The sequence below is a fragment of the Canis aureus genome, chromosome 19 (assembly GCF_053574225.1).
Source record: "Canis aureus isolate CA01 chromosome 19, VMU_Caureus_v.1.0, whole genome shotgun sequence".
NCBI classification, from domain to species: domain Eukaryota; kingdom Metazoa; phylum Chordata; class Mammalia; order Carnivora; family Canidae; genus Canis; species Canis aureus.
In genome coordinates this window covers 40,009,469-40,029,402 of record NC_135629.1, presented here as the reverse complement: position 1 = coordinate 40,029,402, position 19,934 = coordinate 40,009,469, and the positions used below count along the sequence as shown (strand labels likewise).

General features: G+C 56.7%; 1 protein-coding gene across 8 annotated transcripts in view; it reads right to left on the bottom strand.

Annotated features, from left to right (window-relative positions):
- The window catches only part of CACNA2D2 (calcium voltage-gated channel auxiliary subunit alpha2delta 2), a 138,301-nt gene extending 121,126 nt beyond the window's left edge, over positions 1-17,175 (bottom strand). For 3 of the 8 annotated variants that reach the window (XM_077858779.1, XM_077858780.1, XM_077858781.1), the window contains exon 1: positions 16,760-17,174. In XM_077858779.1, coding sequence (XP_077714905.1) covers positions 16,760-16,974 — 215 coding nt within the window. In that variant the 5' untranslated portion in view covers positions 16,975-17,174. Of the gene's footprint in view, positions 1-16,759 lie in introns of all 8 variants that reach the window. The other 5 variants (XM_077858777.1, XM_077858778.1, XM_077858782.1 and 2 more) reach the window with 3 other exon arrangements.
- Positions 17,176-19,934: the final 2,759 nt, after the last annotated feature.

Here is a 19,934-nt window from a genome sequence, read left to right as displayed (position 1 = left end):
TGGCTCTCCCAGAAGGGCTGGGTGCTGGAGCAGCCAATTTTTCCAGGAAGCAAGAAGAAAGTACAGAGAAGGAGTAGCCCAGAGCTGGGCTGTCTTCTGCGAATGTCTGCCTCCCTGTCCCACCTGGGGCAGCCCAGCACCTCCACCCACCCTTGCCCCATGCTGCCTTCTCCGGCATACTTGGATTCTGGTTCTTGGGGCCTGAGTCCCTGGGCTTTGTGCAGGCTCACCCACTCCTGTCTCTGTGCCTCAGTTTCCCATCTGTGGACAGATGGGGTTGTGGTTTTCAAACTGCAGTGGCACCAGGATCATCCGCCTGGGCTCCCCTGTTGGGTGAGGATCATGGGTCTCAGGGTACCAACACCTAGGTGTCACTGTTTGCAAATTTCCTAGCAGTCTAGAGCTGGGATGTAGCAATGAGCAAGAGGAGTTCATGAAGCAGCTGAGGCCTCCCCCGAGCAAAGCAAAGGGTCCAGGCCAAGGACACAGGGTACCTGCCAGCCAGTCTGCCCAGGATCCACCGTCTGCTCCCCAGGCCAGGAGCCACCTGCCCTAGTTACTGGCACAGATCAAGGCCGTTTTTGGGTCTGTAGCACCTGCTTCTCACCCCAGTATATTCCCCAGGGAGTCAGGCACAATGGGAAGGTAACCCCTAACCAGGCCCATTTAGCAAATGGGTAAACTGAGATTTAGCAAAGCTGACTCTTAAGAGGCAGATATATTGATGCAGACCCCATGTGCTCAGCCCTGTGCTGTGATAGGGGAGCCATGCCTGCTCTCAGGAGGTACACAGTATGGATGAAGCCCCTCTAGAGGCCACCGGGTGAGTCAGGGAGGAACCTAGGAGCTCCAGCCACCTCTCCCTGCCCCACACCAATAGCTGAAGGCTGACTGGAGATGTCAATATAGGTTCTATCCGTGTGTCACCAACTACTTCAGTCAGATTCTGTGATTCACACGTCCCCATCTCCCCTCCTGCACATCCTCCCCACCCCCTAGCATGAGTCAAATCCTCGCTGAGCCACAAATAGCTGTCCTCTATGTTCATCCTCGACATGGCCTCCTGCCTTGAGAAGAACAGAAACCCCTTACTTGGGGGTCCTTAGTTCCTTCTCAGGGCAAAGATCCGTCTGTGGAAGCTGGCAGGTCCCTGGAGGACACCCAGGTACAGAGAAGAGGTAGAGCAAAGACCAGAATTCAACCTATCAGGCCAGCTTTGTTCTCTGGCCTTGACTCACCTCTACCAAGTCACCTCCACCAGGAAGTCTTCCCAGATTTCCCCCATGCCCTCTCAAACCCATAGTTCTTATCCCACTTTACTAACCCTTGCCTTAAGTTGGGACTATAGCCTGATCCCATCACCAAGCTCCCTGCAGAACTTAGCTTGCAGGCTGGCAAAGAAGAGTCTTCTGGAAATGCCTAGGGACAGATTTATCCAAACATCCTCTGATACCCAGACTGGCACCTGCCTTGTTCACCTACCTTAGCAGTGGGGCAGAGGCTGCAGGGCAGGCTGGGAAAGGGCCTCCAACTTCAACAGCTAGCAGAGCACCAAGAAACGGACCAACGATATGGAGCACTTATGGTATGCTGGGTGCTCTGTGTGCGATTCCCACTGATGTCACATAGCACCCTTGGCTAGGTGCACACCAAACCAGGCCCATTTCATGGATGAAGACTGAAGCTCAGGGGATGAAGCAACACACCCAAAGCCACACAGCTGGTCCGTGCTGAACCAGAATTTGAACTCAGCACAGTATGGCTCCCTATCTTCCAGGGCCTCCCTAATCCCAGGATGGATGTCAATGGCCAAGATTTAAAGTAGGAAATAAGGTGCAGACAAGGGCCACCCCTCTTTTATGACCTTTCCCAGTTTTGATAAGGGGCCCACCTTCTGCCTCCTCAAGCAAGCCAAAGCTGGGTGTAACTGGGAAGTTCTTACCCTCTCCCCAGAGCGGTCCTATCCTAGTCATGCTGTCCCACCCCAGGGAGCTTGGACTAAGTCAGGGCTGGGGGTGGGGAGGATGCCCACTTCCTCTGGGATTTGCTTCTTGCTAGTCCCTGGCTTCTCAGAGGCTCGAAGCTGCATGTAAATCGAATGTGAGTACTCAACCCGCCTTGACATGCTTTGGGCTGGTTCCTCACAGGTGCTCTGTGGTGAATCCTTTAGCAATGCAAATCCTCTCTGAGGGCTGTGCTGTGCAGGATCCGTGGCTACAGCAAGGAGGGGGGTTCAGAGGCCACCTCAGCAGCAGCACCTCCTTCTGAGGAGCCCCAGGGAGGTGCCCAGGCCAATATGAGCCACTCTGCCTGGTAAGCCTGAGTTGTCATGGGGGCTGGCCGGAGGAGAGACAAACCCGGCAGGGCTTATCACCGACAACATACTCTGCAGGTGTTTCCAACCTTCTGCAAATTCCCCACTAGCTTGCTCCCTCCCTCTCCATTCATTCATTCAGATGGTTCCTGCGCCAGGCTGCAGGCTGGGTCCCGGAAAGGGATACAGTGGTGGTCAGGGCAGATCTGGGCCTGCCCTCAGGAGCTTGGCATTCAAGCAGAAAGGATGGACGTCTGATCGGATTCAGACCCGATGAGTGGAGAGAAGAGGAGTCCAGCGAGCCTCGAGGGGTGGGATGCGTGCCAAAGGGCCTGACCCAACCCAGGGGTCTGGCCAGGTGAAGGTAGCACTGCAGAGCTGGTGTGCAGTCCTGACAGGTGCAGCACGTGCAAAGCCCAACAGCTCTGCCCACAGCGACGTCCTGTGAACACACAGAACAAGCGTGAGCACCAAAGCAGGCTGCTCTCCCACACAGAGCCTGGCAGAATTCCCACCTCAAGTACATGGGGAGCACTTCCATGTACCGAAGGGTGGAGGGTGGTGGGCTCCTGACAGTGGGGAGATAAGGAGAGCAAGGCCCTTGTGTCCCCCTCTCACTGACTTGCAAGGGTATCTGCCCTATGTTTACCAGCCCAGTTCACATTCACCCAAGCCAGTCTGCCTCTCCCCATTTCTCAGATGAGAAAAACAGGGTTCAGAGTGGCTGCCCAGCAACTTTGTAAATTGGGCTTAACACAAGATTTCCTACTACTTGTCCCGATGGGAGAGGTGCTTAACACTTGGCCCCTACCCTCTGGGATCTCTCCATCTGGGAGAAGTAGGGCCCCGGGCTGCATGGGTCTGGAAGTACCCAGGGAAGGTGGGCCCTCTGGGCAGGGGAGAATGGGGAACAGACTGGCAGGGGAGTGCTCAGTCTCCATTTACTCATTCATTCCAGACTAACAACCAGGCCCTGGTGCAGAGCCTCCTGCCCTGGGCATCCCAACACTGCCCCATACTTTGTAACTTGTGACCTTGATACCTCCCCCAGTCACCCCCCTTCCCCGAGCCCCCTGGCTGGGGCCAGCAAAGAGCACTGAATCTCAGCTCAATGTACATTAGGGATTGGGAACAGTATTATTATCTGCACAGGCTAGATGGGGCTCCAGCAGTAAGACCCTCCTGCTGCCACTCCAGCCAGAGGTGCCCGCAAGTGCAAAGCACTCACAAATTCCCTGATGTTTTTGACTGTCACAAAAACTGTCACAAAAACACTACCTCCTGAGTACAGGGCCAGGCACATAGCAGGTGCTCAGAAAGCATTGGCTAAAAGACTGGATGCTCTATACTCACAACTAGAAAAATCCAAGAAATATGATCCCATTTTAAAGATTAGGAAACTGAGGCACAAAAATGACTCAAACAAAATCATATTTGGGACTCTTTTTAGGACCCATAGCTTCTCTCCTTCTCAATTCCCACCTCCTTGACCAGGTTTTCTAGCAAGCAGCAGGCAGGTGCAACAAAGCCAGTAGAGTCCATGGCTCTGGGTCCCTCTGGAAGCCTCAGGGAGTCCCCACCCTTCTGCATGTTAGAGTAACGGCCTCCATACGCCACCAATCTGGAAATCACCTGTGAATTTATTTCCTCAGGCGCTGGCTCAGAAACCATGTAAATCACCCCCACTTAACGGCCTTTGGGATTGTTCCCTGCCACCCTTCTCCAGCTGCTCTGTGCCACGGAACTCAGTGCCGCAGGGCCCCAGTCGCAAGCAGTGCACAGCCCAAGGTGTCCTGGGTGCTAGGTGCACAGCAGGACACGGATGGAGCCTGCCTGGAGCTTCAGAAACTGGGCTGGATCTGTACGGGCAAACCCCTCCCCTACCACACCCCTGCCCCTGTCCTTGCGGGGGTGGGGGGGGGGACACGCTTTCTCTCAGAGGGAAGTGGGTGTGAGTGCTCTCCCCAGCCTCCACAGCCCTGTCTGGGGGAGGCTCAGGATCATGGGAATGGCAGAGACCCTGAGGACGCCTGAACTCCATCTGGAAAATGAGCCCTGCCCCACCTCCCCCACCACTACTGGAGGCAATGTCTCTTCACCCCTTGGATGCTGCTTGGAGCACCAGTCACGCATAGTTATTATTTATTCAGCCTTGCTTCCATTTCGTCTTCACTGACGGTCTCCCCCACAGACTGAGCTCCCAGAAAGCAGGCCCAGCACACAGCTAAGTGGACTCAGGCGGGAAGGGGTGGTCAGGAGGGGGGCTCTGAAACACGGGCAGGCTATGGAGTGGTCAGCAGGGTGCATGAGGCAAGAGCATGTCAGGAGGGAGTGGGGGCACTCAGCTGAGGAAGCCTGGTGATCTCCCTGAGACAGGCCACAGACTCTGGCCACTGGCCACATGCAGAGGAACCTGGGAACAGACAGCTTCCAGAGGCACCACAACCAGGAGACTCCCCAGAACCAGTATGCCAACCCCTACCCCTTCTGCCTGGAAGCCTCCATCTCCCTTGCTGTGGAGGTGGGGTGGGGTGGGGTGGCAGAGGGGAGGGTCCTGTGTTTACTTTCCTATTCCCTATGGCCATGCTTCTCTACCTTGGCTCACCTGGGTGGCTCTGGAAGATACTGGTACCTAGGCCCTGCCCCCACCCAATTAAATAACATAGTCTCATGGGTTCCTGGACCCCACCTCCCCCTCTCCCCTAAGGGCAGACCTTAGAGTCAGCCCCTGAGCTGGGACAATTCCTTGTGAGAGAGCCACAGGAGGGTGTGTGGAATGGCCTTTGCCTTTTGGCACCAGCAAAGCCAGGCCCATATGGAGGCCCTGTCCTAGACCTTAGTTACTCCAGCTTCCAAAGACACAACTAGCTTGGTCTGTAGACACCTGTGTAGACTCTGTTTGGTGAACATTTACTGAGTTCACTTACTGAGGAGTGGCCCTGCCCCTGCCTCTCCCAGGCACACAGCCTCGAAGGGTAGGCAGCAAGGTCTACAGCAAGACAAGAATAGGGGAACCTTCAGGCAGCCTAGGGAGCCTCTGACCCACAAGGGGAAGTCAGGGGAGGCTCTGGGGAACAGTGACTCCCAGTCAATCACTAAGGGACAGGCAGAGGTCAGTTGGACCACAGGCAGGCCCTTTGCAGCCCATTTGACCACTCCCTGGCTTACTCCACGTTTGGCTCACAGTAGCTGTTTGTTACACCCCCATGGAAAGTGATGGCTGCTATCCTGCTATCCCACTCCTAGGCCCATGAGAAGCAGCCCCCCTCGGGCAGCCCAGGTGGCTCAGCAGTTTAGCGCTGCCTTCAGCCCAGGGTGTGATCCTGGAGATCCAGGATCGAGTCCTGGCATTGAGTCCCTCGTCGGGCTCCCTCCAGGGAGCCTGCTTCTCCCTCTGCCTGTGTCTCTGCCCCTCTCTCTCTGTGTGTGTGTCTCTCCTGAATAAATAAATAAACTCTTAAAAAAAAAAAAAAAAGCAGCCCCCTTGGCTATGGTCTCCACAGCACCAGCTTACAGGGGAGGACAGAGAGAAGAGCCACACAGATGGAGTATCAGGAGAGCATCATCCTCAGCTGAAGAAAGATCCATCAATCTGGGGGGGGGGTCCCAGGAATAATGAGGACCCTGAGGCTCAGAGGAGGGCAGTGGCTTGCCCAGACTCCCACAGTGAGCTGGACACAGACCAAGGATAGGGTGGGGTAGGAGGACACCGACAGAGGGAGGAAGGGCAAGGGGAGGCCCAGTCCCTACAGCACAATCTCCTGAGGTTTCTGGGCACTTCAGCAGCCAGGGTCTGGCTTAAATACTTGACCTTGCTGCCTCTGAGTCTCCCATGGGTAAATCTAGGCACCACCAGGGATGGGTGGGAGTTGGGGGATGGAGCAGGTGGGAAGATGGAGGGTGAAGGGTAGGTAGAGTGGTGGGGGCAAGGGGGGAGTGAATCTAGGCTGTCCTGCTCCCCTGCTACTTGTCCACATGGGTGATCACAGTACTGTCAGCTCCCAGCTGGCTAATGGGAGAAAGCCTGAAGGAGGAGGTGGGCTGCAGGAGGGCCATGTGAGGCTGTGGCTGGGTGCTCAGACCTGAGTACTGGAGTAGGAATCCCACCTCCACTACTATCTGTGTGATTTCAGCATCACTCAGCCCTGCTGAACCTCAATTTTTCTTGTTCATGAAATGGGAATAAAAATGGATTGATCTCACTGGATAGGATACATGAAACACATTACTCAGGGCCCAGCTCATAGTGATTGGTGATGTGGTTAAAATAACCACTTTCCTAACAATGTTTCCTTGAGCATGGACATGCCCCTTCCCTTCCTTCCCTCCCACCTTCTTCCTCACCCCCATCCCATGTTTAGGCCTCTGGTCTGATCTTGGAGCAGAAATCGCTTCCTATTCTCCATTGCTCCCCGCTTCTTGCTAACAAAACCCAAGTCTGTAAGCATCTCTCCTGCCTCCAGCCCCAAGGTGACCCCATCCTTTGCTCAAGGGTAAATCCTGATTAGCCAGAGCCAATCACAGTACACTTTCTCCCTTGCCAGTGATTGGTTTAGAGTGGACATGTGACCCAAGTGCTAACCAATGAGTTGTGAGGCGAAGTTGGCTAGGGGCTTCTGAGCCAGGTTTCCTGGCTTCTTAAGAGGAATCCAGTATCTCCTTCACTCCTATTGTCTAGTACCTGTGATGCCTGGAGCTATGGCAGCCATCATGTTGTCACGAGGGGAGTTGGCCAAGAATAGACCCACTAAAAGTGAGGCCAGTCAGGCAGAGTGCAGGGGTGGACTCAGTCCTTAATGACAGCTCTGACCTCCCTATCAGAGGATAAAAGGACTAACCACAATGAAAAAAATCATCATGCTGTAGTCGCCATGGTGTATGCAAAAACTCCTTTTCGTAGTAGTAGCCAAATGTATTCTTCAGACTCACATTTTGGAGGGGTAGTAGTCAGCCCAGTGCCTACTCCTGGAAGGGCCCTATACACTGGGGCATAGGGTTGTCAGAAAGGCCCACAAAGGGCTGGGAAGCCAGAGGCAGGCATGGTTGAGAAGGGCTCTTTGCCTCAGTACTTGGGTTGAACAGACCAGCCTGACAGAAGGATATGATGAGCAAGGGCCAGGAGGTACAAAGGCCAGAGCTCCTACTAGGATCTGCAAGTGGCTGGGCCTGGCTGGAGCCTGGAGCGTCACAGGGCTAGTGGCCAGAGAATAGAGCCAGCCCAAGCAGCCTCAATGCTGGCCTGGGAAATGGGGCTCTGCCCACAGTAGGCTTCTGGGGTACAAGGTCATCACTACCCCTCAGCAGGAGACACTGCAGCATGCCAGGGGGTCCAGGAAAAGAAGGGAAGTCTTCCAGGTTTTCCCCCCACCCATCCCAGCCTCAGCTCACAAGGAGAAAAGAGAAACGTCCATCTGTGACAGCCATCAGCACAGAAGCCTGTTTCACCAGCTCATTTCTCTTTTCTAATAAATGAAGCTGGGGGCAGGGCTGAGGTGGTTGTTTTGTTGTTTGTTTGTTGGAACTGGTAGCAGCACCAGGCCTGACCTTTAAGGCTTCAAATACAGCATTTTAGGCGGCGCCGGCAGGCAAAGAACACGGGGCTGCAGAGGGAAGTTATCAAGGCTAAAATGCCACGTCAGGCTGGGAACTCGAAGCAGAGCAGGGGCCTCTACCCATCTCAGGAACACACCAGGCCATTCCTGCCTGCCTAGCGACAAAGCTGTCCTTTCCGAGGGTACCCTGAAAGCCTTGCTGACTCTAAAATGGCAGGGAGGCACCAACGTCTGTCCCAGAGGAAGACCAGGAGTTGGAGCCTCACACCACACAGGCACCTTGCTCTATAGGATTTGCCAGAGGAGGCTTCAAATTGCTCCTGCATCCCATGTCAGGGATGATGATGATGATTGTTTTTGTTTGTTTTTTAGAGAGGGAGAGAGAGAAGTGGAGGGACAGAGGGAGAGGGAGAGAGAGAATCTTAGGAAGGCTCCATGCCCAGCTTGATGCTTGATCTCATGACCCTGAGATCATGACCTGAGCCGAAATCAAAAGTAGGATGCTACACTGACTGAGCCACTCAGACACCCCAGGGATGTTTTTTATCAAGAGAACCAGTTGTATGTGATAGTGCAAGGACAGCTAAGCTGGGATCATTCTCTGAGCAGCCTGTATTGAGCACTGGGGACTGAGCCCTATCCACAGGGTTTGTGCAAGCGAAGACACGTAGGGCTTGAAGGTTCCTCTCTGCCATCTCAGACATCAGCTTCCTTGTCTTAAAATGGAGATGCCTGGGTCCCCAGAGGCTTCTGTGGTTGGGATATGTCCTTCCCAAGACAAGGAACCATGCAAAGTCCATACTACCCAAGGAGACAGTCCCGCCCAGGCACCCTGCCCCCCAACCGGAACCCCCACTGGTCCTGCAGGCTCCAGAGGCCTTCTCAGTCACTTCTGCTTTTTGCAGAAGCCCCCTCCCAAAATGCCGAGGACATTGGGATACCCCAGTACTGACAACACACAGACCCTGAGAATGCCAGGAAAGCAAAACTTATGATCCGCTCAGCCATCAGAACCCACATCAGAACCCATCATATCAGGGCCAGAGCTCAGCTGGGCACACAACAGCCCCAAGGGCCAGCACCCAGTAGACAAAAACTCATCCTTGGAAGGAAGAGACTTCATGGGAGGTGCCCTAACTAGAGAAACATATGGGGATCATTGAGCTACTGTACCCCAAATCATGCCAGCAATCGACTGCACAAATATCTTCCTAGGGGTGAGAACCCTAGACCTACAGCAGATGTTCCAAGGATGCCAGTCTCCCTCCCTTTGCCGTGCAAATGAGAAGCACCCACTCCAAGAGGGGGAAAATGCCAGCCCAAGGTCACACGGCAAGGGTTCCCACTCTCACTACCCAACCTCCCTGCCTACCCTTCACATTCCCCACAAGGGAAGGTCTGTCTGCAAAGATGCTTCACTTCATAGAGGACTCACCAAGCTCCTCTGAGTCCCAAGTCCTCCAGTGCATCTAAATACCACTCAATTTGCAAAAATTTGAATTCCAAGGATGCAGCCTGTGTGTTTCCTTCACAGACTGTCATCGAGCCAGTTGGTAGATGATCAAACTTTCCAGATCAGCCTTAACTCGGGCTGTTCCTGACATAAAAGTTTGCAAAACACTGGCCCTAACAACCAGGCTGCTTTAGTTCCTGCTGCCAGCATTTGCCCAGCCAGCTGTGGCATTAACTTCAAAGGCGGGTGCGGGAGGGGGCACTGAGAGCACGTCCTGGGTACAGAGAGATGAACCACGCGTCTGCATATGCACACATGCACAACACACACCCATGTTTGTGCTCCTGTTCATGCACACCTGCACCTATGTATACACATGAGCACATACATGCACACATACCTGCACATGTGCAAACAATATGCCAGCACACGCACACAGGGACACATATGCACATGCACACACACCCACACAAGCACATCTTCATGTACAAGTGGAATTCACACAAGTATGTGTTCACGTGAGCATACCCAACACATGTGCACAAACACACACAAGAGCATACTCTTAGATACATCCACACACAGCCCAAGGCAAGGGCCAAGCACAGGAGGAAAGACACAGAAACTACAGCTGCGTGTCAGGTGCTTATAGGGCCTGGAGGTGCCAGGGGTGCTGTGGGTGACAGGAGAGGTTTCTGGCACTTGAGAGGGTGGGCCTGGCTGGGCTGAGAACCGTAGCAGATCAAGTCAGGATCCACACAACCTTATCATGTACTCCCCGGGGCCAGGCCCGTCCCCTGGGACCTTTCATACCCCAGCCCTGTGAGGCAGCACGCTCAAGGAAACCCTATTTTACAGATGAGGCCCCAAGACCCAGAAAGGCCGAGGAAGTCCCCAAGGTCGCACAGCTGGTGAGAGGTGTGACAGAGCCTGAGGGTGCACCAAGCAGGGCGCTCATTCAGAGAGATTTGGCTGGCAGGCAAGGAAGGCATCGAGGTGGGAGCCAGGAACCCACCAGCTACGCAGGGCAGTGAAGGAAGGCAGAGGGGACAACTCCCCCCTCTTCTCACCACTCCTTTCCTCTTCGTTTAACAGAGCCATTTCCAAGGTGGGGAGAGCTGGTTAATGACCAGCAGGGAAGATTTCCCATGCCCCTCCCTCTCTGCTAAACAATTAGGTTGATTAGAGCTCAAAGTGGGTCAGTCTGAGAAGCAGCTTGGAGATACCCAAGGTGTGGCCAGAGGCCAGTATGTGAGGTGCGTGCCCCTCCCGCTGGCAGAGGGAGGGTCTGGCGGGGCTGGGGGGTCAGGCCTCACTCTGCAGCGAGAACACAGCGTGAAGAGGAAAGGAAGACCCTGAGCCTATCTTCCTAGGACATGGGGATGTCAGTCAGTCGAGCCCTGGAAAAGAAACTGAGGCCCAGGTGGAGGAGAGGGGCCTTGTCCAAGGTCACTGGCATGCAAGCCACCGAGCTGACAGGATTGGGCTGGAAATGCCTTTGACAGAGGTCCCTCCCAGAACCAGGCTAACCCGAGGCAAGGGCCCCCAGGCCCCCCATGTGAAGCTTCCCTCACCTAATCCCAGCTAGACAGGGTCTCCTACTCCATGAGGTTCCATTCCCCACAGGCTCAGGCACTAGCACACACAGCGGCCAGAAGCCAGGCGGACCAGCCCAGCCCAGAAGGAGGGGGCCCAGCTCAGATGGGAAAGGGACTAGGTGGCCCACAAGCAGGATCAGGCCCAGGGACACCAAACCTATGACCTAAGTCCCATAGTGGAAGGGCAGGACCAGACAGAGTCAAGCCTCGGGGTTGTGCCTACATAAAGTAGGGCTCAGACCGTGTGGGCCTGAATGACAGCATCCTTGACTCCTTTTGGGTAGCATTACGAGATCCCTGTGCCCCCCCCCCCAGGGGCATCCCAATCCATTGGTGGTCACCTGCACTGCCAACTCCCCCACCGACCTTAGCCACAGGCAACTCGGAAGGCTCTTTAGGTTACACAGAACAAGAGAAGAAGGGAAAAGAAAAAAAAGCAAAAACCACACATACACCTCCCTCTGGAATACGAATATTGATTCTGTAGCTTCTTGTTTAGACAGTAGGCACCAGAGGAAAAAAAAAAAACCAACCTGACATGAACAGAAGCTCGCCAGTTGGCTGAAGGAATTGTAGCCAGCAGTGGGAAAGCCCCCCACCCTTGCCTTCACAGTACCCCAGACCTTGATGTATCCTGCCCCCACCTGAGGCCCTAAGCCCACTCACTTAAAGACACAGGTCACCAGTTCCTGAGGCAGATCTCAATCTAGAAGACTGCAAGGACAGCAGCAGGGCAGGGGTACTGGAAGGGGAAGGAGAAGAGACCAGCCCCCACCCACACACACCACTACCTGCCAGATAGGCTCATCCCACAGGCCTGCCTAATTTGACTCCCAAAACCTCCAGCTGGCCCTCGAAGAGTTTCATAGTCCCCCAGGCCACACCAGTCCTTGGAGCATGAAAACCGCTAAGGTCTATAAAGCCTGAGTCCTCTGAAGTCCCCACGGGGCTGACAAAACTCCCAACGGACTAGAGGATCCAGCCTCAGGTTTCCATTTAACCACCCCCATGCCCTTTCTCTCCAGAATCATACTGGAATCTGGAGGGGGAGATGGCATTTTGGCATCTTGCACTGGGAGCCCCTCCTGCCCAACCCCCATACCAGGCAGGTCTGGCTGATGACTCAAAGCCTTGGAAAAGAACACCTGAGTTGGGGGCCCATCATCACGTGTGTATGTGTGGAAGAGGGTGGAAGTGGGCCGGCAGGGCAGCCTTGGGGCAAGGAAGAAGCCCCCCCCCCCCCCCCCCCCCCGCTCTTCTGAGACCTGGAAGAGCAAAGCGACAGTGCAAGAAAGGTTACAGCTGGAAGGCCTAGGCACACTGCCTCACAGGTCTTAGGCCTCTTCATTTTCATCCAAAGACCCAGGTTTGGGTCCCCACCCCCAACTTCCTGGGCCTACTGCTCAGATGTGCCCAGGCCCCTGGCAGGGCAGCTAAGCATCTAGACAGATCAGTCCTCTCCCAGGGCTGCTTTCAGAAATTGTGGGGCTTTGGGCAGGGCCTTCTCTTTCTGAGTTTCAGTGTCCTCATCTGTGGAATGGGCATGAGCCCAGGTTTTAAGGCCAAGGGAGTAATGTATCTAAGGGCCTGGCCTGAGCTTACTGAGAGGAGGCCCACTATTAGCCTGGTGATGCTCCCCACCACAGTCAAGCTGGGCTCAGGGAGGGAAGGAGGGAGGTGGCCCAGAGTCTGTCCTCCAGGAGCTGATACCCTATGTAGGGTATAGTCTGAGCCTTTAGAAGGTGTGGTATGAGACCTATGTAGGTGGGTACAACCCAGAAAGCCTTTAGAAGGTGTGGGTATGAGACTTGAAAGAGGTATTTAAACCCCTCAACAAAGCATGCAGTGATGAGGGGAATCACCAGCAAAGCAGGATAGGAGGTGCTCAGCCCTTGGGAACAATGTGAAAAGGCTGGTGGGCAGAGGCCTGTCTGGCTGCAGCATTAGGGCGAGATGCTGACGTTTACAACAGGTGCCCCGGTGCCCACCCGTGGAAGCCTCCCCACCCCTCAGAGGGCTATGTCCCCTCACAGGAATTCTCACCACCAGCCTCTTAAGCAGGTTCTATTATCTCAGCTGGGGAAACTGAAGCAAGGTCATCCCAACAAGAGGGTCAGCTCTGGAGGCCAACGCTTGAGCCTGCTGGGCCTACACCTGACACCCAGCATGTCCCCAAACTGCCTCCTCTCAGGAGCTGGCAGGGTCCCCCAGACACATCTGAGGTGCCAGAAGCTGACGGTGCCCACCTGCATACAGGCAGCAGAGAAAAGGAGGCACTGAGTATTGAAGTATTCACTCTACTTGTGAGTCAGTCTCTCCTTGGGGACACCAGGGTGACTGAGAATCTAGAGTGAGATTCGCCCACAGATTATGAGGAGACTCATCTTAAAGAATGGCTCCCCCACCTTCTCAGGGGTTAGTCTGACATGGCTCACCAGAAGGAGGTGCCCAACAGGGGAAGGGCACAGCAGGAACAGCAGCCCGGGGTCTCTACACCAAGAGGGATGTGAGCCCTTGGCAGCTCTGCACACCAGTGGTGGTGGCAGCAGGCTGTGAAGTCTCACCCCTCCCTCCTGCAAAAGCTGCGGCAGGTCGTTGGGGAGATGGGGGACCCAGATGTGTGATGTTGCCTCCCTCTAACAGGGAGAGTCACAGGGAGGTGAAGGCGCGGGCTCCGAGGCCCAGACAGGCACACGTCACCCACCATTAACCATAGCTAGACTGACGCATGCCCCGTCGTGGGCACTCAGGAAAAAGAGCACGTACTCCAGCTGTCATTAATCTGCTAGGTGGGTTCAGACCCCTCGGGCCGCTCTCAGCTCCCCACTCACCCTGCCAGAGGAAGGGAGTGCTGGCCAGTGCTGTCACCACGACAGAGTGGGGCTAAGAGGGGGTGACCAGCCAGGCAGCTCAGCCTGGGGCTCCCACAGCACTCAGCCAGGGCCCCACAGAGCAGGCGACGGAGGAAGCCAGGGATGCCAGAGAACTGGGTTCAGAGGTTCCCCCAAAAGAGGCGGTCACAGAGCACTGAGAGGGATGGACAAGGAAAAGGAGGAGTGGGGCTGCGGGGGCCCCAGAGGGCGGCAGGGGAGGGGACCAGAAGACACATGGGAGAAAGACGCGGAGAGAGGCAAAGCAGTTGCCCTCGGCAGGCAGCGGTGGCCATTCGCCATTCAGGGCCACGGCGGGAGTGCGCAGAATTGGGAATGGGGAGGTGGGTAAAAGGGAAGAATGTGCTCTGACTCCTTCTCCCCCAACTTCACCCCCAAACACACGAGTGTACGGGTACACATCCATGTACCTGCTCTCATGGCCTCCTCGTTTGAAACCCCGATTTAGGTCCAGGCGGGTGAGGGAGTTCCCCCCACCCTCTGCTGCCAAAACCCAAGCCCTGTCACCACTCCAGCGGCAACTCCTCTGCCCTCCTTGGTTCACTGCTGCCTCGGTCCACTCGCCTGATGGGCACAGAGCCACTCTGCCACAGCAATCACAGAAATAATGGCCACCGGACCCCAAACCGACACTGGCTTAAAACCAGTGGCTCGCAGAGCTCTGCCAGACGCAGACGAGGAGATGACTTTCCCACCTAGGGCCCTCTCCGCCCAGGGGTCGTCACCCCAGTGCCATGACGATGAGGCTCCCACTTCCCATCTCAGAAAGCCACCTGTATCAAAGTCTCATCCTAGCCTGGCCACTGACCCAGGAAGAGTTCAGGGAGGTCATCTGCCCCCAAGGCAGCCCCAGGGCGGGCAGCCGCCTCAGCCTTTTATGTGAGTTCGACAAAAGCCCCAAAAGCCCCTGCTCCAGCTAGCCATGCAGGGGCCCTCACTCCATTCCCTCCCCTTCCTCCTTGTGAGGATCAATGGGCATCCGCATCTGCGGGACCAGGGCAGCTGAAGGGCGCTGGCTGTCACGGTAAACCCTGTGTGTCGTCGTCACATTAGTCACTTCCCCCTGGACCCTCAGAGCCGCGCAGCCCCCGTCCCACCCCCACTCTCGTTCTCTAATTATGGTTTGCGAGACATGTCCCAAACCCTCAAATTAGCTCCAACTCTATGGACAAGAGAAGAGCGTCCAGCTGGAAATGTGCCGCTGCCATCACACCCGCCTCATCCTCTTCTTGCTGGGGACAGAGTGACAGGTGTCCACTCTGGTCAGGGTCTCACACTGTCCTTCCAATGGAGACCCACGCAGGCCCAGCAGCCATCTGGTCCATTGCAGGTTGCAAGGAGAGGGGGCCAGGTGGGAAGAGGTGAAAAGAGACATCTATTTAAACCTTCATTCAAGGAGCTATAAAATGGCTAGGGAAAAAATATTGTGGCTTGGCTTTGAGGAAAAAAGAACAACAAAAATAATGCTTTTGCTCTTTTTTAAACATTGTTGCTAAAGTCCATTTTCATCACAGCAAATAAAAGACAATAACGCACCCACAGGCCCTGAACTTCCATATGATTCTCCTCTCCTTGAGCACCCCCTCCCCACAACACATACACACACACACACACAAATCCAGACGGTTGACAGAGGACACGTCCGTGCGGCACCTGTAATTTGCCAACTGATCACCCGCCTGAGCACAGCCAGGCTGTATGAGGAAAGAAATGACGAGATGAAGAGACACTCAGCAGTGCCTTTCCGAGTTTGTTTTTCCCTCATCTGAGCGAACCTACCAGCTGGAGTCGGCAGGTTTTGAGGCAAAACCAGGGTCTCCTACCCTTGGGCAGAAATGGTCTAATGACGCAGAGTCAGCCTCTCCCCTTCCCTTAGGCCAGAACCTTCCCCTTGGCCACTAGCAGCCCAGCTACTCATTTCCCAAACCCCAGGCCTGGCTACTGGTGAAGTATCCCAGGGACAGGTGGCTCCACAGACCTGGAGACAGATAGCAGACAGCAAGGCAGTCACCACGGCCCAAAGCCACAGGGGTGAGAGGTGTCTGGGCACTGACCTAAGTCTGGGGCATGGTGCCCACAGAAATAGCTGCTGTCCTAGAGGCCACGGGCACTGAATGCCTACTCCAAGCCCCAGACACATCTGGCTGAGCTCATCAGAGGAGGATGCCCAAGTTTGCTGGCCCTTGGGGAGGGAGAGAAGGCTCAAAAGGACCATGAAAACCGGCAGAAGCTGGCAGGGCCAGGAGATGCTATTCCCTTGTTGGCAGCAGCAGCAGAGGCAGGCAGGGATCCACCCTGCCATTCACTTTCTGCCCCCATCCCAGCACCTTCACCTCCCAGCTCTCCAGGGGACCCTGCCCTCAGGTGCAGCGAGGGGACAAGCACAAGGGACACTGACCCCCTCTGTGGCACTGGCCACAGCAAGAAGGTGCTTGCACCCTCTGCATCCAGTCCTTCCCGTCAAAGGAAAAGGCCAACGAAGACAGGTGTGGAGGTGTCCTCCGCCTCTGGCTCAAAAACGCCGGGTTCCCCCTGGGGAGGAAACGTGGAGCAGACGCGCGGCTCCAACTCTGCCGGGCAGGGGTCGCCGGCCACCCCCCCACCCAACCTCAGGCTCCCCTCTCAGCGGGACAGCGGCAGGGCAAGCAGCGGGCAAACTCGGAAGCCCCCCACCCCATGCCGAGGTTTGCAGATCTTGCTCTGCCCCGTCTGGGTGGGGGTGGGGGCTAGAAGGGGCACCGCGGGGAAGTTTCGCGACGCAGCCAGAAGCGCCGGGACCGCGGCTGCCACCGCGGCTGCCCGTCCTCGGGTCTCGGGGCCGCCGCCCCCGGGCGCAGCGGGCGGCCGGACCCAGCGCCCCGCCCCGGCGCGGGGAGGGACTGGCGCGGCCGGGGGCGGAGGGGCGCGCGGGGCTCGGCCGGGGTCCCGCGGCGGGCGAGGAGGCCACTTACGTGTGCTGCTGGGGGAAGCTGTAGGCAGACGCGCCGGGGGCGGCGAGCAGCGGCAGCAGCAGCAGCGGCGGCAGCAGCAGCAACAGCGGGCGCGGGGGCCCGGACGGCGGGCGCCGGGAGCCGGGGCCGGGCCGGGGGCCGCGGCCGGGCCAGGGGAGCGCAGTCGGCGCCGGGCCGGGCCGAGAGGCGCCGCAGGTCCAAGCCGGCACCGCCATGTTTCCATTCAAGATGCGGCGCCGCGGGGAGGGGGGGCGGCGGCGGCCGGGTGGGGGGGCGCGGGCAGCGGGCGGCAATCCGGCCTCTCCGCCTCCTCCGCCTCCTTCGCGCCGGGCCTCCCGGGCTGCACGGGCCGCAGCGCCTCTGCGGGCTGCGCGCCGCGACCTCCCCGCCGCGCCGACTCGAAGCGCTCTGAGCGCCCGGCCCGGGACCCGCGCTCAAATAGCGGCCGCCGCCAACCTGCCGGCGCCGCCCTCCCCCCTCCCTCCCCGGCCGGCCCGCCCCCGCGCGCCCCCGCCGCGGCCGCGCGCCCGCCCGTGCCCGCGCGCCCCTCGTCCCCGCGCAGCCCCGAGCCGGCCCTGCTGGCCCGCGCGGCCGAGCGGAGCCTGTGCGCGCGCGTCCTGCCCCGGCCCCGGCCGACCTCCCGGTGCGCGCCTCTGCCCCCAGCCCCGCCCGCCCGCCCGCCCCTCTCCGCCGCGCCCGCCGTGGGAGTTCCGGGCTCCGCGGCCCACGGCAGGCGCGCGGGTGACCCTTACGGGGGCTCGACCTTCAACAGGCTCGAGGCCTGGAGTCGCAGGTTTAATGGTGGAATGGCAGACTTCAGACCAGAGAAAAGGGCATCGGTGCTAAACTCACACCCCCAGCGGCTCCGGCTACCTGCAAGAGTCCTCTCGTAGGGGACTGGGGTCCTCACTCCCTGACAGAAAGGAAGGGTTTCGGTCTCCCGGGTCTAATTGCACAGTTGTGCGGGGTTTGAGAATGGCAGGATGCAGCCCTCTACAGCTACTCATTTACTTCACGGGCCTAAGCAGGCAGTGTGTGCAGACCAGACCCTAGCCGCCCCCCCCAACCCCCCCCCCCCCCCCCCGCGAGACTTCCAGAGCCTCTATTTAGACTCCTTAGGGCCAGGAAGCTCATCCCTGCACCACAATCCGATCAGTTCTGTCCTGAGGCCCCTGGCTCCTCCCTGCTGCAGGGAGAAGCCTGGGGCTGGTGTGGCTTCTGACTCTGCAGCTTGTGGGCCTCTCAGAGCCTCAGTTTCCTCTTTTGTGGATACTTGTGTGGGGTTCTTAACCCGATTTCTAGCATGAAGTGAGAATGGGAGTGTATTGCTTGGTAAGTTGAAACACTCTTGGTTGGCAGAGATTCCCAAATCTGAGAGATTCCCCTGAAGTTGCCCCTGGAACTCTGCTCTTCCCTCTAGACAGGATGGAAGAGTGCTTCCTGCCAGCTTGGCTTGGGGCAAGATTCTTTTAGCAGTAGCTGACCACAGACTCTGGGAGTTTAACATGAAGAATGAGGAATAGTAGCCATGTGGGGAAGAGCCCCCACTTTATGGTATCTGTGTGAGCCTTCCATCACCCACTCATAAGTCAGCCTGAGGAAGACTTAATGTTGAGGAGGGAAGAATGATGGCCCCCAGACTAAGGAAGGCAGAGGTCAGGGGCTGGAAATAAGGCTTGGGACAATCCTTACTAGCTCCCCAGTCCTGCCTGGGGTGTCCCACACCTGCCCCCACCCTCATAAGCCAGGGCTTGACAAGTGGACAGCTTTGAAGTTTTCCCCCTCCCTGATCTAAGTGAGGTTTGCCAACAGGCCACGAACTCTGAGGCCCCAAAAACATTATCAGAGAAAGGCAATGCCCTGGACCTCAAACCCCTGACAGTCTTGGGGCCTGGTGAGCAGGAGGGGCCTAGTGGACTCTGAGAGGCCAAGCTAGGCCAGCTATATGGGGACAAGCAGATGCCTGATTGTGCCAGATGTCCCCACCCCCACCTCTGGATAGGGCTAACCCTCCAGGCTAGACAGAAGGGGGTAGGGAGTGGGGGAGTTCTGCACAGAAGAGGCAACAAACCCTGAGCTAACCAACCCCCTCCCAGCCCCTCCTGCTGATACCTGTCTCCAGCATCTCTGTTTCTCCCATACTCAGGGCAGGATGGGCCCATGGTGTCTTCCCCCATCTGTTTGCTGGATAAAATGCCTGTAGTGCATGGCTCCAGGGAACCTGCACAAAGGGTGTTACCCTCTGGGGTTAGGTGTGCTCTGGGGTTAGGTGGGAACCTTCCCACGGCAGACTCTGCAGTGTCAGGGTAAGAAATGTCAGGGACAGTGTCTGTCTCTGCCCTTTGACACCAGAGTGACAGTACTGTAGCTGAAGAGTGCACAAGCCATCAAGCACCTATATCCAGACTGGGTACGGTGAGTGGGCCTTGGTAGTAGGGCATTTCAGTTCCAGCCACCACAGATGTGCACCTAATTGAGGCTGCTGGCACAGAGGGAAAGGCGGGAGATTTTGGTTGACAGGCCGTTAAAGGAAGACAAATAAGGAGGGGAGGTAATTAAGAGTACACGGGTAGTAAGAGTTTACACATTCCAACTTCTGAGGCTCACAACATCCTCGGTTTCCTGGCGGCTGGCTCCAGCCACAGTATAAAGTCATGGGAGGAAAAATCAAGACTTCCCAGAAACGCGGGGACTTCCATGGCAGGTACATTGATATGTTTGGCAGCAAAGGCCTGGGGCTACCCACCTGGCCAGAAGCGCCTGTGTTGGAACACAGGGGGTGGCAGAGGGGGGCCAACCATGGCAGGGGACCTGGCAGGTGCCAGTTCTGCATGCAGGCTGAGGGGAGGTCATCTTAGCAGACCAGAAGAAACCAAGAAGTCTTTATGGAAACCCTCCAATGGGCCAAGCAAGTCCTAGGTTTGATTATGCCATACAAGGGAGGAGGAAGCCCATCAGGAATGTCCATCTGGGATACCTGGGCCAGTAAGATCCCCCCTCCAGCACTCCCTCACCTCCAGCCTCCCTCTCATCACCCTTTGCCACTCCATTAGCCAGTGGGCTAGACAGCTCCCTGTTTTCTTAAGGCTTTCCTCCTATGGTTGCCTCGATTTGAACCCAGGATATTTATGGAACCATAATACTGCTTATGCCAGGAAGCCCTTCCCATTCCAGT